The sequence below is a fragment of the Ascidia mentula genome, chromosome 6 (genome assembly GCF_947561715.1).
Source record: "Ascidia mentula chromosome 6, kaAscMent1.1, whole genome shotgun sequence".
In the NCBI taxonomy this organism is placed as follows: domain Eukaryota; kingdom Metazoa; phylum Chordata; class Ascidiacea; order Phlebobranchia; family Ascidiidae; genus Ascidia; species Ascidia mentula.
In genome coordinates, this window is record NC_138571.1 from 6,306,295 (window position 1) to 6,330,977 (window position 24,683).

At 37.0% G+C, this 24,683-nt stretch overlaps 6 protein-coding genes across 8 annotated transcripts in view; 3 read left to right on the forward strand and 3 right to left on the reverse strand.

The window, feature by feature from the left end:
* The window catches only part of LOC145907034 (uncharacterized), a 55,612-nt gene that overhangs the window by 20,632 nt on the left and 10,297 nt on the right, over positions 1 to 24,683 (reverse strand). The gene's annotated exons all lie outside the window — the stretch shown is intronic.
* Positions 1,053 to 6,011, forward strand: LOC145906160 (uncharacterized). The gene is made up of 9 exons (XM_082993571.1): positions 1,053 to 1,165; positions 1,373 to 1,456; positions 1,509 to 1,619; positions 2,825 to 3,011; positions 3,899 to 4,025; positions 4,450 to 4,595; positions 4,800 to 4,949; positions 5,012 to 5,156; positions 5,389 to 6,011. Exons 1-9 carry the CDS (start codon positions 1,162 to 1,164, stop codon positions 5,956 to 5,958), a joined length of 1,524 nt encoding a protein of 507 aa, XP_082849697.1. The 5' UTR covers positions 1,053 to 1,161; the 3' UTR covers positions 5,959 to 6,011.
* On the reverse strand, positions 6,276 to 10,724 carry LOC145906168 (N-acylethanolamine-hydrolyzing acid amidase-like). The gene is made up of 8 exons (XM_082993583.1): positions 10,570 to 10,724; positions 10,388 to 10,453; positions 10,140 to 10,328; positions 9,654 to 9,780; positions 9,244 to 9,408; positions 8,682 to 8,857; positions 8,239 to 8,368; positions 6,276 to 6,897 (listed from the first exon to the last, which is right to left on the reverse strand). Exons 1-8 carry the CDS (start codon positions 10,695 to 10,697, stop codon positions 6,784 to 6,786), a joined length of 1,095 nt encoding a protein of 364 aa, XP_082849709.1. The 5' UTR covers positions 10,698 to 10,724; the 3' UTR covers positions 6,276 to 6,783.
* Positions 10,729 to 15,120, reverse strand: LOC145906169 (N-acylethanolamine-hydrolyzing acid amidase-like). The gene is made up of 8 exons (XM_082993584.1): positions 14,792 to 15,120; positions 14,606 to 14,671; positions 14,104 to 14,292; positions 13,624 to 13,750; positions 13,318 to 13,482; positions 12,940 to 13,115; positions 12,262 to 12,391; positions 10,729 to 11,452 (listed from the first exon to the last, which is right to left on the reverse strand). The coding sequence occupies exons 1-8, from the start codon at positions 14,914 to 14,916 to the stop codon at positions 11,339 to 11,341; spliced, it is 1,092 nt and encodes a 363-aa protein (XP_082849710.1). The 5' UTR covers positions 14,917 to 15,120; the 3' UTR covers positions 10,729 to 11,338.
* On the forward strand, positions 16,628 to 24,546 carry LOC145906172 (cytosolic sulfotransferase 3-like). Of its 3 annotated transcripts, XR_014402802.1 has the most exons (8): positions 16,628 to 16,874; positions 17,044 to 17,157; positions 17,578 to 17,687; positions 17,924 to 18,053; positions 18,614 to 18,729; positions 18,843 to 19,014; positions 19,711 to 20,270; positions 24,464 to 24,546. XR_014402802.1 is itself a non-coding variant. In XM_082993589.1 (7 exons), exons 1-7 carry the CDS (start codon positions 16,664 to 16,666, stop codon positions 24,110 to 24,112), a joined length of 999 nt encoding a protein of 332 aa, XP_082849715.1. In that variant the 5' UTR covers positions 16,628 to 16,663; the 3' UTR covers positions 24,113 to 24,199. The 3 variants fall into 3 exon arrangements, 2 of the variants coding, with proteins under 2 accessions (XP_082849715.1, XP_082849714.1); XM_082993589.1 differs by lacking the exons at positions 19,711 to 20,270; positions 24,464 to 24,546 and adding an exon at positions 23,967 to 24,199; XM_082993588.1 differs by lacking the exon at positions 24,464 to 24,546 and having other exon boundaries at positions 19,711 to 20,423.
* On the forward strand, positions 20,631 to 23,292 carry LOC145906157 (protein unc-93 homolog A-like). The gene is made up of 8 exons (XM_082993568.1): positions 20,631 to 20,897; positions 20,953 to 21,099; positions 21,170 to 21,351; positions 21,415 to 21,861; positions 21,915 to 22,085; positions 22,147 to 22,381; positions 22,446 to 22,613; positions 22,671 to 23,292. Exons 1-8 carry the CDS (start codon positions 20,786 to 20,788, stop codon positions 22,745 to 22,747), a joined length of 1,539 nt encoding a protein of 512 aa, XP_082849694.1. The 5' UTR covers positions 20,631 to 20,785; the 3' UTR covers positions 22,748 to 23,292.

Below are 24,683 nucleotides of genomic sequence, written 5' to 3' on the forward strand. Positions count from 1 at the left end.
TACCGTAACCATAAGCATAATTAATAAAAAAACACAAGATTGTCTTCAGCATTCTAGCAGGTTATATGTTTGTGTTAACATTTAGAAACAAAGTATATGTTTTTTCCAGCTTAAAATCACACAATTGGCGAGCTGTATTGTATAGTTATTGGTTTGCCAATGATGGACGTTGAGGCATTTTTTACGTAATCGCTTATTGACCAAATATTTGTAAAAGTAGACTAAATTGAAAGAACACATGTATTTAGTACGAAATTTAAAACGGGCATATGAAACACACGTCAGTTCATTGTTGTTTGTTTCGCAAACTTTAAACTACAAGCCGAATGTAGTAGCAGGTATCAACAAATTAATTAGCGGCACAAGATGAAAGCCCACCCGGCGGTTAGTTAAATCGCTTTCCTATTTGTTGTTGCTTTGTCATGATTTTGACTGTATCGCCAAAAATCATTCAATATAAATTAAAACCTCTTATAACTTTAAAAGTGTTAGTTTACATGATAACAAGAAGCGATATGGAGGGATAAGTGATCATGCAGGGATTACCATGGGCGAGTGACGACCGGAAGTATGTAGTTTATCGCCCAATGGTTTTGATTCGTACGTGATGATAGTAGCGTACACAAAACTTCAGACTTGCGCACCGACGGAAAAATTGCTGATTAAAATCGCTGTTAGGCTACTTTATGTGGTGATTGCGACTGTTACGACATTTTGCAAACATGCAATAATCTTATTCATGCGAAAAGTATTTGAAAATACGCTGTAGTGTATAGCACATTAATATTCGAACGGGTGGGTAATTAACTTCGACTTGTACGCGTTTGCTGATCATTCCTAGGAAAGTAATGGAGATGCCCGCTGTGGGACAAAGTAAAAACAATAGTGACGCAGTAGTTGTATTGTGGTCACCATGAATGGACCGTGGTGGATGTAGAGGTGTCGCTTTTCTCGTTCAGCCGCTTGGACTCAGTGGGTGACAAATTCCTGGCGGCAACCTTTGACACGGTCGTCGAACTTCGGTTCGCGCAATGGCAGAGGAGGTATGGGGTGGCTCCAGGCTTAAAGGCTTCGTGTTTCAGTGTTGACGAGCGCCTATCACAAAGGTCGTTGTATTTTGGATGGTCCTGTTTTTGTATATCTGCTCGCTATTGATAAACTATGGGTAAGTGTTGGACAAATTACCTTTAAAAAAAAAATGTTTACAGAAAATAGTTTTGGTAATGGTTATAAACGTATGCTTTCATTACTACTAAAAGACAAATTGTGTATCGTTGAAAAAATTGTCAAAATTCACGCACATTGTTTGCTTACAATATATCTTTGTGTAAAGTGTTGATAGTAGAATTTTTACAGGTATTTTTTCTTGCAGTTTGTAAGCACAGGCAAGACGTGATAGCATGGACAGGGGGCATTATTTTCATCGTTGCCTTTCTGATTGGTTTATGGGGATGGGGTAAGATCAGTTTATTTTGATAATTGAATTTTTCTCATTTGTGGATAAATAGGTTATGGAGTACAGTGGTATGCAAGGTCCGGATATTTTCATGAAGAAAACAACAATACTAAATTTCGGCTTATGAATGAACCCTTTGGCTGCAATGACACAACTATTCCAGGTTAGTTTTTCTACATTTCATAACGTGATGGGCTTCAACGCAGTTTTTATCTGCAAACACAGCAACAAATATCTATAACGATTCTTTTCTAGTTACCTTAGATGACATGACTTTTTGCAACTGACAATTGCAGAATTTTGTTCTTGCAAGCATTTATTGTGTACATGCTAATTTGTACACAAAAATATTGCTCTTTATAATGCTATTTCGTGTTTAGGACAGTGCATTTAGATACACATCAAATGATTTTTTCGGTAGCATTCACTTTTTTTGGCCGATACACAACTCTCAGTCAAACACAAAACATATGTAACTTAGGTTAAACTTTAAACTAAAACATAATATAAAGTCAGTGCTCACAGCAACCAGTGTTTCCCTACGCACTGAACTAAGGCGGAAAGAAGCCAGGTTTGGCGCGGATTTTAGCTAGAACCTGGCAATATTTTAAAAAACTGATGAACTTTTAATTTTTGGACAATCTGTTGATTTTAATATTCGCTAAAGCTAGTCCAGACATTTTGGTTACACTCCATTTTTCAGGCTACAAAATTGTATTGTGACGTCATAACTCGAGTTGAGGTGACCCGCCGAATTTTGAAACCTCATAAATGTGACGTCAAAGCAAAAAGGTTGCAGAGTACTGGTATAATGTATACATTGTGGACGGTTTCTTACATCAAGGCATTGAAAATCGATAATTCACGGTAGTTTTAGGTGTCAAACAGCACTTTCACACCTGCCCTGTTATCACTGAACTGCAATGCTTTATCAACAATGTGTTGCTGTGTAACGGGATTAATATGAGGATTAAATTTAAGTTAGGAAGACGTGCACTATCGATATATATAATACGCTTTAATTAGTTCCAGATGACACTATCGTTTCACATCCCCTGTGTCAGGTACTTACGCTATTCGCTTATGTGTTTTGCCTATATTAGTGAAAGCCCCAAACATGTATCGCAAGCCATTACATTCTACTTTTATCGTAAATATTTGGCCTTTATTGTAATCTATACGTTCTGACATATACATAACCAGGTAATCATTTTTGCATTACGCCTAGAGCAGAAAACATTACATTCAAAACGAAAGCAAACAAAAATACGTAATGCGTTTCCAGCAAATTACGTATTGAAAGACAACCATAATTAAAAGATCTTGTGAGCAACAGAATAATCGGAAACCGCCATTATTTCTTTTTAGGTCGACATGGACAGGATTGTGTTGCGCATTGGTATTATTGGAAACTTCCCCTAAGTGAGGTGAAACCTTTGACACGAGCAATGGTTTGGTTGTTCTATTCTTGCCATCAGCTACTTATATGGGGTTTACTATACAGAGCACAAATGTTAAACTCAACCGTTGGAAGAAAAGCTGGAAAAAAATATGGGTACCACCGATTGACATATTCTAGAGACAACCTAAATTTTGCGGTTGAGCGTAAAAATAACAATTATTGGTGGCTGCTTAATATTATTTAAATTTCATGGAATTGAACATCCTTTAACTTAGCGCCAAGATATTTTTATGGACCGACAATACTCCGCAGTGGCGCTGATTGCCTCCTGCTTTGAAGTTTGGTCACCAAAGCACTGTGATTTATTTTCATGGCTCAGAAATACAATTTTTTTATATCACCGAATGTATCGGCGTCTTTTTCATTTGACATTTCTCACAATGCTACCATTCTTGACAGAAAAATTTAAACACTGAAAGAAAAATAAGGCGCCTGTAGCACAAATTAAGGGCAAATCTTAGGTGATCTTGTCTAGTACAAAGATACTTTTCTTATCTCATCGATTAGTTCGTGCAATGCGTCCAAGAACGCAAATTGCGCTCCAAAATCCTTGATGGTTCACGAAGTTCTGCATCCAAAGTACTTAGATCTTGATAAACTGGTTTAGCTGCTGTAATAGTGTGTAATTATGACGTAAGAGCATATTAAGAACACAAATTTCAGACCACGTTGGGTCAAGTCAGAGCAAACTAGTGGAGGCAGCTGGGGGTGCTTTACATGCCACAAAAGTGCCCTTGTGTTGCTTGGACAACCGTGCAATTTGCACAAGCGCCAATTTTCACAGCATTATTGATGTATATTAACTTAACAATGAAAGAAATCAATGAATTCCTCGTGCAACTTCCACCTACATGTATAAAAGTCTTGAGATTCTTTTCGATGTATAAAATATAACCTTTTTCACAATTTCAGCGTGCGTTATCTATATTATACTATGTTGCTTACTGTGTAGTTGTATAATGCACACTTTCCTTCATCAGAACGGATCTAAAGTGGTTCAATTGGACTATGTTGGCAGTCAACGCTTTGTTCCACATTCTGCACTTGGTTCAAACGCATTGGACATACGACGGGCTTGCACAAGATGTTGACGTTTTTTCGTCTCAGGTATGTGTGTGACGTAGTCGTGTCATATGTATGATATCGGGACTTTCCAAAGTGGAGGACTTTGACTCTTGTGCTCGCACACCAATTTTATAAGTAGGTTGGTTACCAATGCCACACAAAATACATATCTAATTTAATTAAGTGTGTTGTATTTCACAAACCACGCCTACTAACATGCAGGCTTGGACCCGTAAACCTTTCAGTCTCTTCATTTAAATCCCTGTTCAATAAATATCTAAAAACTAGATGATTGTCAAACATGAAACATTTTTTATCACGGAACAATTTACAGTGTGTCTCGAACGAAAATGTTTGGCAATCCCGAATTTAAACGAAAGAAAAATACTTTCTCAAGCAATGTGTGAATGGAAGACCACAGTGCATAAGTCCTTCGCTACATTTACAACGTTATGTTTTGTTCCAGGGTGCAGTTATTATGATGGTTGTCTTTATCATGCTCATAGAATACAAGGATAGGGGAATGATTTTAATGTGGCCAAACCCCAAATCTACTGACCAAGTGGCAAGACACTTACGTTTGAGTAATGAACCAATTCGATTGATTCGAAAGTAAGAATATAATTTGATTTATGTTCAAATATTGTACAAATGCTTGTATATATAGTCATAATGTTATATATTCTAAAATAAATTTTTGCTGCATAATTTTTTTGCAATATCCCGATATTTTGTATGGGACTGCGTTTTTCATGACGGTCATCATGTATAAATGCAGCACCATATAAGCCTCAGATTTCCATTTTTCTACTATAGGTATCACGGCTACATCTTTTCATGGGCGATTATCTACACATTCTGGTATCACCCAATGGAAAACACTGTTGGTCACATACTGGGATTTTTTCATAGCGCCATCGTTTTGCTTCAGGGAAGTCTGGCCTTCACCAAAATCCACTTGAACAGGTGACATCATTGTACTGGACATTGAGCGTTCATGTATACTAACCTCTGTTTAATGCACCAAGGTACTGGCGACTTCTAAACGAGTCATGGGTACTTGTTCACGGAACTTATGTCGCTGTGCAGATTGCCAACCCCACGCAAGCAAATGGAAGCAACTTCTGGCCAATGTTTGCTTTTGGGTTTGGATTTCTTTTTGCGTTTACACAGGTACACGATAATTACTAGTTCTTCAATGACAAAATATGAAATAATGTTGAGTGTTTGTAAATAGCATTAGCGAGATAATTTTTGAGTCTGTATGTTTAGACATTATAACCATATTGTTTGCAGCTGAGAACACATGTAAATATGCGCAGTATTTATGTTCGAAATTTGTAAACATTGCAAGGTTTCAGAATCTACAACTGAACTTACGTTGAAAATAAAACTTTTCATCCAGATTTTCGGTCTTTCATTCTGGTGGAAAATTTCCCAATGGTTCAGAATCATTCCTCCAATTATCTACGTTGCTGTTGTCTTGAGCTTGTCCGCCACTTTAGTTAGAGGAAGAGACGATTCAACAAGATCAGGTTTTCATCGAATATACGAGCTCTGTTATGTCCCCGCTATGTTTTATATTGCCGTGCTGATTGGTTGGGGTTCGGCAGCTTTGAGCATTAGAGTAGGCGAGTTCACAACCAAACGATGTTGTTCGGCAAGCCGGTGTTGCCATGAGCCCAGCGTAACGAGGCAATTCTTGTATTTCTTTTTGGTTATGTTAATGTTCGTAGTTTTTATTATTATCGCTTACTTGACGAAGCATGCAAGCGCAAACGGGCTTTTGTTAATGATCGTTTACAGTCTGTTCTTCACTGCTATGGTTGGGGTTAGCTTGGTGTGGTTTGACGGTTTGTTTAAAAGGGATCGCGGCGTATTTCCTGAGCTTTCGAATGCCAAAGAGTTGAAAATGGGCAAAGATGATAAAGCCGGTGGCGAGCATGTCAATTACGTGTACGTTGACGATTTGTAAATTTACAACTATTCTCACATATGAGTATTTTTGTGCTGGTATAACAAGCTATGAATCAACTGTAAATTGTTCAAGTTCATGCAACTATATGTTCAAACGTTTTTAGAGAAAAATAAAAATTGTATTTGAAAGATAAATTTCGACTGTTTCTTGTTCAGTCAAGCAACTTATTGAGTCAAAACAGGAGTTACAATCTTCCACTTTCGTGACCGATAAGTCAGGCTCCTTATATTGGCTTTGTACTACTTTTCTGCAATCGATTTATTGCGATCAAAATTAACCATTCTGACAAAATAAATGATATTTTTCAAGGAGGTAGCACAAATTACAGTAACGTTACAAAACAACCTGAAAATTACATGCAGGACCATGTTAAAAATTGCATGTAACAGCGACAGAAATTGCATATAGAAATGGATCAAATCGGCACACATTGAGAAAGAAATCAGTAGAAAATCAGTACAAATTTGCGAGAAGAAATCAGTACAAATTTCACCCTGCTCCGTTTTAAAGGTTTGTCACTTCTACGTTTGTTCCGTCCTTCGTAAGTTAAATAATTCCAATACACCTTGGGTACTTAACATTGCTAAAACCATGGATATCCATAAAAGCTGAACAGGAAGTAGAAAGTGAAGAAAAAAAAACTTGTATAGAAGAAGAATTAAAAAGGCAAATGTGAAAATTAGTAAAAAGTTAAAATAAACGTTGCATATACCATTGCGAAGGAATTTAAAAGCACGGACACACGGAAGATTAAATTAAAAGAGCAGTCTCGTAAAAAATACCAACAATTGCTTCAAATTAACGACAATTTGCTTGCCGTGTTTAATTTCCTGTCCAATCCCAACGTATCATGGTCTGGTAAACGGACGAATCTGCTGCACTCATGATGGTCGTGTAAGTTGTATGTTCGTTAAACACGAGAGGTACAGACAACACCTGCATTGTAAACAACGTATTTTTTTTACTTCAAATGCGTTTACAATCTAGCTACAAGTTTATCCACCCACTTTTGGAAGGTGGCATTGTTATTGTTTTGGCATCAATCGTTTACCTGTTGACAAAAATATCGTAAACTCACAAAAAACAAGTTTTGAGCAATACGACACAAGTATCACCCTATGTTCAACAAAATCGACTTATAGGAGAGTCAGATAACGCTAGACATTGTAATGTTTTCGCTGGTGTAGCACAAATTGTTACTCATTAATTTATGTGTTTGTCATAGTTTTGCTTCTTTTATAGTGGCAAGTTACCAAATATTACCGTTTAAAAATAATAGACTGTACAGTGAATATCTACATACAAAAAGTTGTATACTAAGACTCAGTAACAGATTTTATAACATTTCCCGCAAGTAATCCTAAGTCATTTGTTTGACGTTGTTAATGCCTGTAAATATAGGCGAAACATATATATATCACGACAAACGTCCAAACTAAGCGAATACGAAAACAAGAAAACTACCCAATTTTTCACCGAGGTTCCAAATAGTACATCAGACCCATTTTGTCGTTTGCAACGATTGTGGCGAAATTTTTGATCAGGTGCCAACATTGTTATCTTGCACTGGTGCAGAAAAGTCTTCAAGGTTCACGTGCATCTATGCGAAGCGTAAAATATAAGGCCGGACTACTGGGAAGCCGAAATCTATTTCTGTACCAGCTTGAAAACGATTTAAAGTTGCTCAAGTAACGTAGAAATCTCTATGTACCGGTGTATCGATCCTGAAGAGCTTAGTAATTTGAAAACGTTCACTCAAGCGACAAGAAACTACGGCATATTTTGTTTTAATTTTTGTACGCGGACAATATCTTTGCGATGGACGAAGCAGATACAACAACACCAGTTTCTCTAACATCAATGTAACCAGATATCGTGATAAGTCGTACGACAGCTGTGACCAATAAATGCTGAAATGGCAGTTTTTCCCAACACCGCCCAATCACTCTCCAGCGCCACCTAGGGCGTTCGCTATTATAAAGGGGCACGGGAAACTGAATGAGTATTAAGGCAGCGCTAGGAAAATTGGAAATTCGCATTTACTGGCCAAGGCACCAACTTTAATAACCTTTGCTCGAAACTAAACTTAACACGACAAAATAAACACGAAAATTTCGTGATAAGCGCTTTTGATGATAAAGCCAAATCTTTTCATAGCGTGACACGATCACATATCATGTGATGGCCTGAGTCAGACCCACGCACAAGCATAACATTAGAAAAATCACTTTTGTCACTTTTATTGCCAAGTTAGCTTTACATAAATAGTCGTATCACCTTGTATAACATATCCCCATTCATTGCATCATGCCCAACCCTGTTCATTGCATGGATTGCTGCATCTCTTCTATCATCTGATGCTGGAGGTGCATTCCATGGGTCGTAATTTGTTTCCACCAAATACCACCTACAACGAATACAAGTTAATTTCTACCCACAAATATAAGTACTGGGCAAATGAATGTGACTGTTAATTACTAATAGTGGCATGATAGTTTCTGGAAACGTTTCTACATGTACCTTATTCTGATTGATTTGGTTTGTACCATTTTTTGATGTTGTTTATTTTTTGTTTGTTTGTTAAACGTTTCAGTTGAAAACGAAGCGGTTTCTACATCATAATTAGCCACACACAATTATTTTAGGAACATTTTCATGGTGTCAAAACCCCGTAAAATCATCTCGGCATAATTACCAACTTTTAAGTCAGAAAAACTTACGGGTGGGATGTATAGGAATCCATCATTGTGACGTTGGCCAGAGAGTGAGCATTTCTTACCACGATTGCTCCCTCATGTGGTCTAATGCCTCCCACTATGTAATACACCGGTGCTATGGTTGATCCCAACACAGCTTCCATCAACGCTTCTTTGTAAGTTTCACATTTTTCCAAAATCTACATTTTCCAGTAAGTTTTATGTAAACAACGGGTAGTATTCTTTATTAACAAAATGTCATGACAAAGAACTTGATATATTCGCAATGTTGTGCGTTTCCAAGGTTAGTCAAACCTGTTATGTTCAGTGTTTTTACTGTGATAGAAACCCCCCTTTTACATAAAAATACATGTAGTACAAAAACACAAAACACTGTGAAAGGTTAATCCTTTTTTAAAAATTCCAAAAAAATATTTCATGAATGCGGGGATTTTGATTGACCGAATTGTTCAGGGGTCAATTTGATTTCTTCTTCAAGGAATCAAAAGATTTACAATCCAATGCTTTTTCACGATCTATAACCTCATCTGTGAAAAATTATGTTTTTTTTTGTTGAAACACTCACCGTTCGTTCATGGAAGAAGGTGATGTCAGAGCCCTCGGCAACAGCCAACAAGTTGTCCCACCATTTACCAGCGTTTCTCTCATCCCCGCTGATGGAAAACGCTCCGTGTCTGCATCCAGTTATCACCCCGATATAACTCATGTACGTTGTCGCCATGAAAAGAGACTGCGCGCAAAATTAGAATAGAAACTGTAGTCACGATTTTCTTGTTTTTATGCAGTGATATAGCTTGATAGTTGCGCCTCTGAAGCGAATATATTTGGTAATTATAAACTAATTATTTCGAGACGTGATGACACGTCATTACCAAATAACATAACTTTTATTCATTTATAAAATACTAACATTCATTAAACTTTCTGGTTTAATTTGTTTGCTATATTGCGTAGATTAAAAAAGTTATAACACACTTTCCCGCCACGGTGAAAATCCACTTGAATCGTTAGATTTTTGAGGATACTCGGCACCGCGTAGTCCAGGTTTCTGCCATGGAATATCTTTCCGTGACGATCGGCGGCAACAATACTCGTACATGCCCTGAAAAAATGCGTAAAACTTGTGTGCTTCGCCTATGTTAAGTTCAGGGCTGTCGTCAACGTGAAACCAAAATAAGGACGGCTGAAAAGACGCTTGGGGATAAAATAGCAGAAAAGTACGGAAGCTAAGTTATACATAAGGTTAGAACTAGAAATACAGACGTTATGGCAACCCCGATTGTATTGCATGCCTAATGCATATCTAACCCCACACTGTGGTTTGATGCCTAGGACTGTGTTAACATATGATGTAACTCCCCTCACCGCCACAAACGCATAATATCAATGGACTTACATAACTTTATTGGAACATTTGAAATTCCATGAAGAAAAATTACTATGTGTCCATATTAAACTTACTTGTCTCGACCTGTTGAAGAAGCCGAAACGTCATAGACAATGTTTGCAATAACCACATCTCCTAACGGAATCCCAGTCTGTTCACTAATGCCACGAATTTCGTCTGCGAACGGCTGGGGAATGTATTTCTCGATGTCTGCCGCGATCGCTTCCACGAGTTTGACGAGCGCTTCATTGGGCAAAGCTGTTCTGTATAGAATCATGACGTCACTCAAAACTCTGATGCCCAAGTTACGTTGTGTTCAAACCTTAGCAATTTGTCAATCCCTTGCTTGATGAAGTTTGGGTCGACAGATCCAACTACGTGCTTCCACCTACAAAATAAAAACACATTACAAGAATGGGTTTTAACAAACACATTATATAATTACGGACAAATTTGCAACGTTGGGATATACAGTATGTCAGTGAGAAACTGTGACGAAATTACCTTTGGATTGGTGGCAGATCCAAGTTGACAACATAAGACTCCGCCGGTTCAGCTTTACGACTACTGACAGACTTCGCAGTAACCAGGCATAATAGCACTACCAACGCACAACTTAAAACTTTGAGCATGTTTTTTCAACAAAGTACCTAGATCTGTGACCTAAGAGCAAAATTGCCATTTATTTTAAAATAAACATGTCACACACTGTAAGATATCAAATTATGATGGGGAACTTTAAAACCAGTGTTAAATGCAAGTATTGAAAAGTTTAAGATATTTGAAAATTATAAGCATTTACAAACACACATACAAAACAGCACAAATACAGATTTTAACATAAATTTCAAAAACATTGTTTATTTTCACAGCTTTTACAAAATAAATAGTAAAATAAATGTGAGCATACAAACAATTATCTGGTCACTTTGGTTGGTGATAACACTGATAGGAAAAATATGTAAAAATTGCATGTCCTAAAAGTTTCTATATAACTTTGTTCACAGGTGACGCTTTCATTTGATTTAGCGGTTTTTAAAATGCAAGAATACCGGACTTTTATTGTGGCTTGACATGTGATTGACCAAACATAGCTGTTGAACTTTATAGAAAAAACAATATAACTATTGCAACTAATTTTAAATGTCCAACAAAATCAAGGACAAAAAAAGATTCCACAAAACCAAGCAAGTCAAAAAAACTGAAAAAATTGACAAAGTATACGCACAATAAATTGTAAAACTTTTCATTATATCAATATTTGAAGCATTCATTATGGTTCAGGCCAATCCCATCTGATCATAGTGTGATAAACTGATGAATCAGCAGCACTCATGATGGTTGTATAGGTAGTTTGGTCATTAAAGACAAGTGGTGAAGACAATACCTGAAATGCAATAAATACATTTCTTGGCAAGAAGTCATCATTGTGTTTGAGTTGGATATTCTTAAAATAAACAAATCGTAAAGTTAAGTTTGATTAATTTCGTTTTAAGAAGTTTGTTGTTCAATATAGTAGTACTGATGATGAACCCAGTATGAGTTCGAAACGTTTACTTAGAATATGATTAACAGCATCCTAGCTTTGGCTTTTCTTTTCAAAATTTGTTGTTATTTCTAGAATTAACTATTGGCAGCCCTGTGCAATGAATATTTTGAATTATTGTTCTGTGAATAACGGCAACTTGTGTTACTGTGAAAATCTGCACACAACCTTGCTTCCATACAGTAATGATATATTGTAGGAATGTATGACTTTCAAGGACGGCATGCAAACATTGAATTGTTTAGATTTTGGATTTAGAAATTCCAATTGCAAGCAAGTCTATTAAGGAAGCATCATAGTCTATAATTGTACATCAGGTCTTTCCTGTCTGTCACATTTTTGGAAAATTAAGACATGTCTATTAGTTCGAGAATTAACACTAGTTGATTTAATAAACTAAAACTTACTGCAAACAAATAAAATTGCAATGGGGAAAAATGGGATATCAGATAATTGTTTTGATATTCTACCAGTTGAGTTATGGCCAGAGGCTATCAAGTGATGCCTACATTTTACCTACTGTACAATAATAATTATGACTGGGTGGTCAGACAACTTTCTGAATTCAGTAAATTGGTGTGGGCGAACATTGCTTTGCATGCCTCACACTAAATGAAATCATATATTGCATTAAAGTAGATCATAATCACCTTGTATAACGTATCCCCATTCATTGCGTCATGTCCAACCCTGTTCATTGCATGGATTGCTGCATCTCTTCTATCATCTGATGCTGGAGGTGCATTCCATGGGTCATAATTTGTTTCCACCAAATACCACCTGTTTTTAATGGTATCGGTAAAACATCTAGGTAGTAACAACAAACTTTGGCAAAATTAGTAGTTGCAGTTCAAATTTTATATAATGTTTTAGAGTTTTTTGTGTCATGTAAAGAATACTTAAAATAGTAAATAATACAGAGCATGGTACTGCATCATGCATATTAGTAAATCCATACTTATTGTCAAAGTGCCAATATTAATCATGTGGGCAAATGAGAAGTGAGTTTAAAGGTTATTTTCTGTGGCAGTACAATGCAAAAGTCACATGACAGCTTTGCAGCAAACTTTGTGATTGCACACGGTTATGTCAATATACATTGGTTGCGATAAAAATTATTGCACATATCTGCATTTGCAATAATTAACAAACTTCAATGAAGCTGCAAAACAACCCCAGCAGTGTGTTGTTTTGCAGCAACAAACTTCATTATAAAATCAACAAAAAAATAACTGTTTTTAAGCATGTAGAGAAATTTGAACAAAGATTGCTATTTCCTTGGGTATAGGCAAGCAAGTATATTAAGTAAAACTTCTGGGTTAACTCACGGATGAGTCTGGTCCATTCCAAGCATTGAAACATTTGCCAATGAATGAGCATTTCTAACAACGATGGCACCTTCCTTGGGTTTTATGCCACCAATTATGTAATAAACTGGAGCAATTGTTGGCTTCTGAACAGCCTCCATTAAGGCTTCTTTATACGTTTTGGAATTTTCAAGAATCTGTCACAAATTGTTGCAAATATGTATTAAATCTTAATATTAAAAAAAAAGATGTTATTTGTGACAAGAATAGTTAAAATAAAATTGTCACTACCTATTTCTGCTAATCTGTTACAGAGTTTCTGCATTACCCAGTTTCCGTTACCCATAGATCAACAGGCGATTATGCATATATATACAATCACATATATTTTTAACATACCCTACGTTCGTGGAAGAATGTAAGTTGCGATCCTTCTGCAAGTGCGAGGAGATTTTTCCACCATTCCCCAATATCCCTTTCATCTCCACTGATCGAAAATGCTCCATGTCGACATCCAGTGATGACTCCAACATATCCAATGTACGTTGTGGCCATATACAGGGGCTACAAATGTTTTTGAGAGTAAAATGCTGAAGAGGCTAAACATATCATTTTGCCTTGTTTCGTTACCCACAAAATACAAAGAATAAAAAATAATAATGTAAGTTGTAAAACTATGCACACTAATACAAATTAGTACAATACCTTGCCATTGCGATGAAAGTCTACTTGTATGGTTAAGTTTTTCAAGAAGCTTGGCTGATAGTAATCCAGATTTCGACCATGATAAACTTTTCCATTGTGATCAGTGGTAACAATACTGGTGCATGCTCTACACACAAATTATTTTACTTTTTTTGCATTTACATAACTTAACTTCTATTAAAGTGCTGGATTGAAACAGTGGTATTAGCATGTAACATATATACCCAATTCAACAAACCAGTGATGCACTCATACATGGCAGACAAAAGATATCAACATTTTTCAAGAATTTGTTTATGTATTTGTATCTTAACACCTTTGAAAGATAGTTTGTATCATCACCACAGCAAAAAGTTTAACTTCACAGATTGATATACCATTGTGGGTACTAAATAATGCACTAGTGGGTCATAATACCCTCTGTTGGAACCTTTTGCTATAAGCATCTACCAATTAAGTGTATGATTCCACAGTGTTTACTTGTTACTTGAAGATCCAAATGCTGAAACATCATAGATAACATTTATGATGGCAATATCACCAAGAGGAATGCCAGTAAGTTTGCTTATGCCACGGATTTCATCCGCAAATGGTTGAGGAATGAAATGCTCCAGATCACCAGCTATGACTTCAGCAAGCTTGACAAGGTTTTCATTGGTCAGCGCATTTCTAAAAAAATTAAGAAAAATACATGTTTTACAAGATTTAAATACTATTATTATATTTTACAACCCAGCTAAGATGAAATTAAATGCAAACCAACATCACCAAAAGGCAACACAAAATTTAAAATTCATTAGCCTCCTAGTGAACAAATATTTTCATAAACTTACTGTCATAGCTCATAGTTTTAATATGTCCCCCTTTTTCTATCACACGTCAAACCATGAGTGTAAAGTATGTTAATAATAAGTGATCAGTGAAGCCATGCTTATGTTTACTTCGAAACACTGAAGTGGTCAAAGGTGTTTATGTTACTAACTTTAAAAGTTGGTTGATTCCTTGTTTTATGTAGCTGACATCCACAGATTGCACAACTTTTCCCCACCTAAAAAATAAATGTTTAAACAAGCAAAACCTGCTATTTGTTTCAAGTCAGCAAAAAAAATAATTAATTTTGCACGTGGTCTTTTTTTTGTCTTGATATATTTGTGACAATTATATGAACCTTTGCATTGGAGGAAGATCCAGGTCTACGACATATGTTTTTGCTGGTTCAGCCTTTCTTGCTTCCAACATTGAAATATAAAGGCAAACTGCAAAGACCGTTAAGTACAAACGACAGCGAGCCATTGCCTATTTTTTGGTTTTATGCCCTGTTATCAAAATCTTAAAGCTCAGCTCATTTACTGACAAGATAATTACGAGGTGTCGTGTCTAGCGCGGGATCGTACATACAACTATAATTAAAACGAACGTATGCACGATTACGAATTAGATAAAAAACATCATGAATGTCCAATATTTTATCAAGGTAGCCTACATCACCACACAACAATCAAAACAACACGATGACAAAGTCTTGAACAATAAAACAATAAACAACACATGACATGACAAACCGGTGCCACCTAGTGGCATATTTATCAATTTACAGCAGTTTCCCGCTTGACTTAAAACCTGCTTGAGTGACAAATACTGATTACCATTGTGGGCTTATTTCAATCTTCCGCTTCTACTTGAGAATTGTGCTTCTAAATGCCTTTTTTTTATTTGCTGCAATGATCATGGAGAAAAGTAAGATTATTAACACATTCTGGTATCACCCAGGTATCTCTTAACAAGTCTTGGTTGCTGACTCAATAAAAGCAAGTTACTGTGCATATTGTGACCAGAGCCCTCGAGAGCAAAAATGTACCGGTGCGAGGACCTTTAGTAATTTAGATCGCTTTGACATCGTCGGTGAAACCCAGCATTTTACAGCAGAAATTCCATATTTCATGGGCCCCCATTTGCTGGTGATGGGCCCTCTTAACAGACATGGGCCCTAGTGCTCTGACATCCGGCTTGGTGATTTCTTTTGTCGCACCCTGTTATAAATATAACAACTCTCTCTGTGTTATCCTTTCGGACCAGCGAACTACAAACAAAGAACGAATGCATACCTGTCACTTTCACACATTTACTCTGTTTTTTTACCTTTGTCAAAAAATAAATTTAATTAATACAACACGACTAAAACTCGCTCGGCACGTAGATCCTTCAAAAAGAACAGAAAGTGAAACCATGACTGCAGTCATATCGTACCATGGTCCGTTAAACAAATGAATCTGCTGCACTCATGGTTGTGTATACGTTTGTGTGTTCGTTGCCTGCTTGTAAACAAAATGTTTTCACCTCAAATGCGCCAACAATTCGATACATGTTGCTACACCGAAATGTTTAGATATGCGATTTTTGTTTGGCGATATTTTTTTCTCGAATGTTTGTATTGCAGTTACAGTGTTATTTATCGGTTGTGATAAACAATAACGTGTCAAACTTTGTCAACTAAACTGTAGCGAATTCAGTTGTTATACGGATTGGTTCGTTGGTTTAATCACTTGACCTTGGTATGACAAACGTAAACGTTTCACAAATCCGTACTCATATATGTTGACAAACCCGCTAACAACTAGTCGCTGGGCTGCAGGCGAGTTAAATCTGGGTCGTTTTGGCACGTTGTAGCCAGAGCGCATATGCCCAAAGGGCGCCCACCAGCCAACTAACTCGAAACGTCACAGAAAAAAGCGAATAACGCTGTGCTTTCAATCTGGCGGTTGTCACGGTGCATTTCTTTGACCCAAGCCAGCGAACGATTTGGTCAATTGTTGTCCAAAACGTTGCAGCTTGAAGTGTTCGGTCTGCGTAGGAAGGATTGATTCGCATAGAACTCAAAAATATTTTTGTTACCCATGGCATTGCAATGTCAGCAATACTGTGTGAAATAACTTAAAAGGATTTGCAAGTACGAAATAGTTTATATATCAACAGCTTTAATTGTCTTTGCTTGCATACAGTTTGTAGGTATTACACCTTTTGTAGCTCTTCAGCTAACAAGATGGAGAAGCTTTTCGAGATTTTGCCAAAAGAATGCAGTGACGACATAAACGCACTCATGCAGTTCATTTCTAACATCGGCACGGGAGAGGTGACTGAGTGGAAGGGGCATCGCTTTGCAATAGTTTTTAGGGCGGAAACGATCAAGTACGCATGCACCGAATGGAAAGTAAGGGATGGAGATGTCATTATTGCAAGTTATCCAAGATCCGGTAAGAAATGTGACCACATTTTTACACTAATTATTGAAAGATATTTAATTATAATAACAAGTACATATTTACCATTCATACACAACATCACTGCCAGGAGTAGAAACGCGTTATCTGAATGCTCCATTTGCCTGGCTAAAATAAGTTATTTTGTTCAAATTTAAAACAGGGACACACTTGGCCAAGGAGTGCGTTCGACAACTCCTATACGGAAACGATGACAAGCTTAACGAATTGAGCGACTCTATATTATTGCCCTTGCTTTACATTGAATCTGGGCCAGGTCGGTAAACAATAGGTGTTGCTAAATTTTTTCCGCATTTGTTTCAGTCAATTTTTGCTGTCATGTCTAAAAATTAGTAGCATGAATGTTGATAGAAGAATGTATTTTGAACAAGAAAGCCAAAGCTTGTATGCTGGACAGAGCAGACGTTTCGAAAAACACGCTGTGTTTAGCATCAGTGCTAATTGTAATTAATAATGAAATGTGCTGTATCTGTCTTATGTCTACAAAAGAGTGCCAAACCGGGAGAATTCAGTTGTAATTAATGAGTTGCAGCTAGACGTAATGAGTTGATGAACACTGCGCTTTCGACACGTCTGCTCTGTGTTTAGCATACTTGCTTTTGCTATCTTGTTCAAATTAATTAACTCCGAATTTTTTGCACCAACGGAAACTTACATAATTTGCAATTGCACTTAGTTTGCAGTTTAAGGCTAGCTGACAAGATTCCTTTACCGAGAAGGATTTTCATAACGCATTTACCTACAAATCTACTTCCATTAGAAGAGTGGTTTCAAAAGGACATTAGGGTGAGCACATCACAACGATTTATTCAGTAAATATATGCGCATCTCAAGTCAAGTGCAGTTTATTGGCCGTCACATACCGGTTACGTCAAAACTTGTTTGTTTTTTTAAAGTTTTTGCATTATTTATTATTACATAAAATGGGGCTTTGTTAAACAAGTTAAATTGGAACAGTGGAATGTGACTTCACCTAACATGACTATAATACTTCTTGTGCTTTATGTGTCACTCATTTTTAGATTATTAACATATACCGAAACCCAAAAGACCAGGCCGTATCGTGGTACCATTTCAGCCAACACTTTCCATATGCAGGAAACGACCGCCTGCCACGTGATTGGTCTCCGTGGCTCGAAAAATTCATGTCAGGTTAGCAGTGAAAGCATTCATTGTACTTTTAGTTTTAATATTGCTGAACCGGAAAATGCGGAAAACAACTCCGGAAACAATATATCCACATTTCCATTGGGTTACAATTTTTCCATGAAAACATTGTTGCAGAAGGTGCTTCCGATGAAGCCGTAATTAAATGTCATAATTTCAATCTTTATTTCGTTCGGGTTACGACCTAAACGCTTTGTGTTGTTTAGAATCCACAAAAAATCTTTTTAACGTTAAAAATTTAACGTTGTTTTAAATTCTTGGCTTTTTATAATTTGATAATTTAAATTGGACCTATTCAAAACTGACCTAAGCAAAACATTTCACAAAGCATTTGATTTTAATCAGGTTTAGTCTGATATTTTTTCTGAAGAATGCATTACAGCTAATTTTTTTTGAATGAGAAACGGACGATACCCCGAGGCAGAAAAACATATATTTCCAAAACAAGCGAATGCTGTTGATCATTTTTATCATCAATTTAATCACTCTCTCGGAAGTGCTTGAAACAAAATAATAATTTATTATTCTCATACATTTCTGTGAAGGGGAAACGTGTTCCAACATGAAACAAGGAGAATTTCATCCCGATTTTCTCCTCACCTGGTACAAGTACTGGACTCACCCCAAAGTGTTGCCATTGTCATACGAAAATCTGACCAATGTATGTATTATTGTGTTTTGTACCGCATGTGTTTTGTATTTATGCTTAGTTGTCTTTGATGTAAGAAAGTCGACATTCCATGTTTAAGAGCAAATTTGCTATGTTGTGCGAAGGATCTCATTGGAGGGGTTAAAAAAATCGCCAGCTTTATTGGAAGAGATGCGGGGGATGAGGAGATTCTACAAGTTGCTGAAAAATGCATGTTTCCCAGCATGAAAAAGGCTTTATTCGAAAAGAAAGACTTTCTATCTCAGCAGGAGCAAAAAATGGAAATGATACGAAAAGGTCAGATATCTTTACTGCGAGCAATTGTTTTGCGCTCTTTTATCGTGATTGGGTTTAGCCCATGTACCTGTAGTAACAAACAGTGAAGGCTCCTAAGTATTTTACAACTCTCATCATTTTTGAACAATTTTATCTTTTAGCTGTGGTACCAAGTTGTCGTTTAACAGCGAAAACACGTGTTCTGTTCATTTCATAGTTTAAGCTTTCAGTCAGAGGTCGGAACCTATGGCTCGCGAGCCAGATGTGTCTCTTTTGATGACAGCATCTGGCTTGCAGAAACTAACTTGCCATTTGTGAGCACGATTGTTACGAATAAAACTTTTTCTCTAGCGTAACAATAGTGCTACTAAATGCCAGGCGTAATTTCGGTCGCTTGAACTTAATTGCCAAGTGTTAAAAATATTATATGGCTCTCACAGAAATACAAATAAAAATATGTAGCTTTTATGGCTCCCTTAAGCCAAAATGGTTCCCGACGCCTGATCTAAGTGTTGCAAAATATGACATTATTTCTACTGATAAATTGCTACAGATAGAACAAAAATAGATTTGACCCCATAGCATGTTGGCTTATGTGTCCACAAATGCAGGTAGTAGTTTCATGTTGGTTATCCCTGCCTTGTTCGTCGACAAAAGTCGTACGATAAATATCACAAAATCATGCCTTTCAATTAGAATTGTTACATGTTATTTTAGGTGGAATCGGCGGATGGAAAAATTACTTTACGGTTTCGCAATCTGAAAAGATGGACAAAGTTTTCAGCGACAAACTGTCTGGAACGGATATAAAGTTTACATACGAACCAACTCCGAAACAAGATCATTCAATATCCAGTATTTAAAAAGATGTACTTAAAAATGACACGTAAACGTGGTGAAAAACACAGTGAATGCCTCTAACAGTTCACGTTTACGATATGTATACCACACGCCATCAAAAAAAATTCCAGTGCCAAGTTTAAAGTTACATATGACGGCGAATTAAATTTTTATATCCGCGGGGTTTTTGTTGATTGCATTTTCTTTGATGCATCAGCGATTAGAATTGGTAAATTACACCTAGATCGAATTGCTTCTTGCGGCATTGCGGTTCTGCAGATGGTTTTTAACAGCTGTTAACCAGCGTATTTATGCATAACATTTACTCTTTCTTAATGTAAGTGTACACACTGAGTACTTAGCTTAGCCAGAATCTACCTAAATTTGAACTTCTTGTGCCATTTTGTCTTTATTTCATGTTATCTGGAATTGTGTAGGTTTTGCTGCCAAGCTGCTTGTAACAATCGACATTATTGCAGCGTGTATGACGTAACAGTCAATTTGGGAAACTCGTCACGACATGTATTAGGTTAATCTTGCATAAACATTGAATATTGTTTGAACGTGAAACACGGAATAAATCTAAATGTAAACCATGCAGCAGGTGGCAGTTTGAAAAATCGGTTTTGTCGCAACACTAACAAAAGTCCCTGACCGAGTCATGTACAAACGATTTACGTTCCACATGACAAAGTTCCCCTTTTTTCACGAAGCGCAAAATCAATCAACCGTGACATATTAAAGGAAAGGACAAATACCGGCGACAAGAGCGAATGTTTTATTCAATTTTAACCGTTTTGTATAAATAACAGTAAACAGCGCCGTTAGTCTTTAAGCCACTTATGTTGACATTCCGTTATTGTGTGTTTTGTGTTAACGCGCCGCTGGCAACTGTTCTGCTCATTACGACAGAGGCGCAGAAGTTTGCTTGGGGCTACAAGTAGATAACAGCATGGCATTACACGTTAAATTTTGCCTGTTTCTCGTAGGCATACTGGTTTGCTATTGCTCAGTAGGAGGGGTCTACGCACTTGCTTCTAGTCTAAACGTGGACCAAGGTCTTGGTAAGTCCTGTGTTTACTTCAGTAGAAAGGAGATGTTATTTAAGCTTCTTTACAGGAACATGGTCACTTGCCCTGGCATACGTTACATCTTTATTCGTAGCACCTTGTACCCCTGTAATTGGGTACTTGGTCGGTTGCAAGAAGCTGTTGCTTATCGCTGAAGTTTGTTACCTGCTGTTTGTAGCCGGAAATTGCTACGCCTGTACGTATGTAGCCTACGATGGTTGTTGTAGATAGAATGATTCTTGTTGACTTTTGTGCGTTTACGACAGCTTATTACACTTTGCTGCCAGCGGGAATATTTTTGGGCGTAAGTGAAGCCCTAGCATGGACCGCTACGCCGATTATAACAACTTATTTCGCTGAAATTCGGGCAAGAGAAGATTCCGCCAACAAGGCAAAACTCATCCGGTATTACACAGGCTACTATTTCGGAGTTCTTCAGGGTGCTGCGGTATGACCCAGCAGCACATACAGACTCGAACGCTAATGTTACATGTGTAACGTATATTCACAGGTCATTGGAAATGGATTGAGTTTTGCCGTCTTATTTATCGATAGGTCCTTGTCTGGAGGTCAAAATACAACTGACACCGAAGCGCGATTGTCAAATTACACTTTCTGTGGGGCTGGCGACTGCCAAATTCCCAACATAACCCAGGCCAATATCGCACAATACAAGCCTGTGTATACATCAACAAGATATGCCTTAATCGGCCTATACAGTTTCCTGTTAATATGTGCTATATTATTTCATGCTGTTGGTTTGCCAAATGATATCACTTGGGAGCTACCGGTTACAAATCATGTTGAAACAGTGGCTGAAGAGACAGCTATCAGAACCAATCAATTACCAGATAACCAACTTCATCCCGAAAATGCCGAAACGGAGGATCTAATGTCAAAAACTGCACCTATAATAAACAACATTGAACAAGTTTCCGGCGGCGAGGTAGAAAAAAAGGTATGAAATAGGTGCATTAAGTTTATTATATTCATTAAAAAACTCCTATAAAGTTGCCATTGGCAACAGTTTTTACAGAGACGCTGAAGGCAGGAACGAAGACTTTTATTAAACCGAAACATCTGCTGATAGTTTTACTTCCAATATATAATGGTATGACTATGAGCTACAGCTATGGCGAGCTTACTAGGGCTTATGCATCTTGCATGCTTGGCGTTGATAAGGTATATGCTGTATGTACTTTGTGCCCACAAACTTGTTTAAACAGCGTTTATGCAACGACAGGTTGGCGTCTGCATCATGTTGTACGCGTTCGCGGATTCGGTGTTTTCCCTCCTCGCCGGGAAAGTTGCTGGAAAAATGGGAAGAAATTTTCCTTTTCTCTTTGCTTTTGTATTGGACCTTTCCATTTACACATTCAGCCTTTTGTGGAAACCTAACGGGGGAAACTTGTGGTTTGTTTATCTTATTTTCATTTTTTTGGGTTGTTCTGACGGTGTTTGGCAAACTTTAAATACAGGTAAGAGTGTTGTATGTAGCACGTATATCATATAGGGAATATCTAAACTTGATTCGAACTGCAGCAATGTATGGGGAATATTTTCCTGAAGAAAGAAAGTTGGCGTACAACCTGTGGAATGTGATCACCAATATTGGCCTCCTTGTCCAGTTTGCGATCAGTACTTCACTGTGCGTTTATGCAAAGATCTATCTCCAAATAACTGTGCTGTGTCTTGCAATAAGCTTGTACGGTATGTGAATTATCAGTAAAATATGATTTGTGATGTGATTACAATGTTCTTTTGCAGGACTTTCGCAGGTTATCTATTATCCCCATGAACTATTTCTGATGACCAGACGCAAGTCAGATTGTGCATCAGAATAGCTGTTTATGATGGAGAACTTAATCGTTTTCTTGCAGCCACCGTAGATTTTTATGATTTATTATCATCATATTTCATACTTTTGCAACATAATTATGTGATGGTAATTTGTTTTTTGTTGTAATAACCGGCGCGACATGAGTGGCCGTATCATTTTTGCACACATTATCCGGAAGTGACCGCATATAACCTGTAATCATCAAAGAGAATTTGCTGCAAACATGACGAAAAAAAAACATAAAAACCGACGAGCTTACACAGTCATGTTGCGTGATCAAAGAAAAGCCTTGTAAAAGTGTGAACCACATAATATCATGAACAATTGACCTATTATGACGATCTGCATTGTGCCGTCTACTTGGTTGGTTACTCATCAGCAAAGCCGATGTCACATATAGCCAGTTTGTACTGACAACCCGTTACTGTTTGCGCAGAAAAGAATGTACGTATACTTTAAGTTGTTTTCAAAAAAATAACATTCGATGAACTGCAGCCTGATATGTGTTGGGTGAAAATGAACGTTGAAATTCACCATATATTCTCTCACCACCTCAAATACAATTTTGAATCATGTTTGTTTGATAAGTTTTGTCAGCGTTTGGCAATATAATACAACGTGAGAATGAAGTCACCTGATTTCGGAAGACGGACGTCGAATATCTGTGTGGAAAACAATTCGAAACTAAAAATTTGAAATCACAAAAATACACTGCACAATTCTCACCACTTCACCAACAGTTTGGTGAATTGTAACAGCGTCGCGAATCTCACAATGTAGGGTTTTGTCGAGATTTTCACAGAGTTCTGGATCAAAGTCAAGAACTGGATCAGAATTTCGGGGAAATCCGAGCTTGATTTTCACAGTACCCCGTTCATCACATCTAACTAGACCATATTATTGAGTAAAACAAGTCGAAGCAAATAAAATGTCGGGAAACACTGAACGGATTTCTGCAAAGCACGACAGGGTTTAAGAATTTAATATACATTTTTCGGTTCCATTAGTGACTTATAATCAGTCTTACTTGAAATTATTTATACTGATAAATTGCTACAGATAGACGAAAAATAGATTTGACCCCATAGCATTTTGGCTTATGTGTCAACAAATGCAGGTAGTAGTTTCATGTTGGTTATTTCTGTCTTGTTTGTCGGCAAAAGTCGTACGATAAATATCACAAAACCATGCCTTTTAATTGGAATTGTTACATGTTATTTTAGGTGGAGTCGGCGGATGGAAAAATTACTTTACGGTTTCGCAATCTGAAAAGATGGACAAAGTTTTCAGCGACAAACTGTCTGGAACGGATATAAAGTTTACATACGAACCAACTCCGAAACAAGATCATTCAATATCCAGTATTTAAAAAGATGTACTTAAAAATGACACGTAAATGTGGTTAAAAACACAGTGAATGCCTCTAACAGTTCACGTTTACGATATGTATACCACACGCCATTTTCCCAGTGCCAAGTTTGAAGTTACATATGACGGCGAATTAAATTTTTATACCTCAATCTATCGAATTGCTTCTTGTGGCATTGTGGTGCTGCAGATGGTTTTCAACAGCTGTTAACCAGCGTATTTATGCATAACATTTACTCTTTCTTAATGTAAGTGTACACACTGGTTACTTAACTTAGCCAGAATCCACCTAAATTTAAACTGTATCAAATACAAGTTTTGTCTGTATTTCATGTTATCTGGAATTGGGTAGGTTTTGCTGCCAAGCTGCTGAACTGTATTGTTTTGTACAATTTTGTAACAACCGACATTATTGCAGCGTGTTTGACGTAACAGATTTGGGAAACTCATCACGACCTGTATTAAGTTAATCTTGCATAAACATTGAACATTGTTTAAACGTCAAAAACAGAATAAATCTAAATGTAAACAATGCAGCATGTGTTAGTTTGAAAAATCGGTTTTGTCGCAAC

Excerpts from the sequence above, each read along its gene's own strand:
- LOC145906160 (XM_082993571.1), top strand. Across the intron at positions 4,950-5,011 it reads ACCAAAATCCACTTGAACAG|GTACTGGCGACTTCTAAACG; the intron begins GTGACATCATTG and ends TAATGCACCAAG. Across the intron at positions 5,157-5,388 it reads TTCTTTTTGCGTTTACACAG|ATTTTCGGTCTTTCATTCTG; the intron begins GTACACGATAAT and ends CTTTTCATCCAG.
- LOC145906168 (XM_082993583.1), bottom strand. The coding sequence starts at position 10,697 with ATGCTCAAAGTTTTAAGTTGTGCGTTGGTAGTGCTATTATGCCTGGTT. Across the intron at positions 9,409-9,653 it reads ATTTTCACCGTGGCGGGAAA|TCTCTTTTCATGGCGACAAC; the intron begins GTGTGTTATAAC and ends TTTTGCGCGCAG. Across the intron at positions 8,369-8,681 it reads GATTCCTATACATCCCACCC|GTGGTATTTGGTGGAAACAA; the intron begins GTAAGTTTTTCT and ends TATTCGTTGTAG.
- LOC145906169 (XM_082993584.1), bottom strand. The coding sequence starts at position 14,916 with ATGGCTCGCTGTCGTTTGTACTTAACGGTCTTTGCAGTTTGCCTTTAT. Across the intron at positions 14,672-14,791 it reads GATCTTCCTCCAATGCAAAG|GTGGGGAAAAGTTGTGCAAT; the intron begins GTTCATATAATT and ends TTTATTTTTTAG. Across the intron at positions 12,392-12,939 it reads GGAATGGACCAGACTCATCC|GTGGTATTTGGTGGAAACAA; the intron begins GTGAGTTAACCC and ends CATTAAAAACAG.
- LOC145906172 (XM_082993589.1), top strand. The coding sequence starts at position 16,664 with ATGGAGAAGCTTTTCGAGATTTTGCCAAAAGAATGCAGTGACGACATA. Across the intron at positions 16,875-17,043 it reads TGCAAGTTATCCAAGATCCG|GGACACACTTGGCCAAGGAG; the intron begins GTAAGAAATGTG and ends AATTTAAAACAG. Across the intron at positions 18,054-18,613 it reads GCTCGAAAAATTCATGTCAG|GGGAAACGTGTTCCAACATG; the intron begins GTTAGCAGTGAA and ends ATTTCTGTGAAG.
- LOC145906157 (XM_082993568.1), top strand. The coding sequence starts at position 20,786 with ATGGCATTACACGTTAAATTTTGCCTGTTTCTCGTAGGCATACTGGTT. Across the intron at positions 20,898-20,952 it reads AAACGTGGACCAAGGTCTTG|GAACATGGTCACTTGCCCTG; the intron begins GTAAGTCCTGTG and ends GCTTCTTTACAG. Across the intron at positions 21,862-21,914 it reads GCGGCGAGGTAGAAAAAAAG|TTGCCATTGGCAACAGTTTT; the intron begins GTATGAAATAGG and ends ACTCCTATAAAG.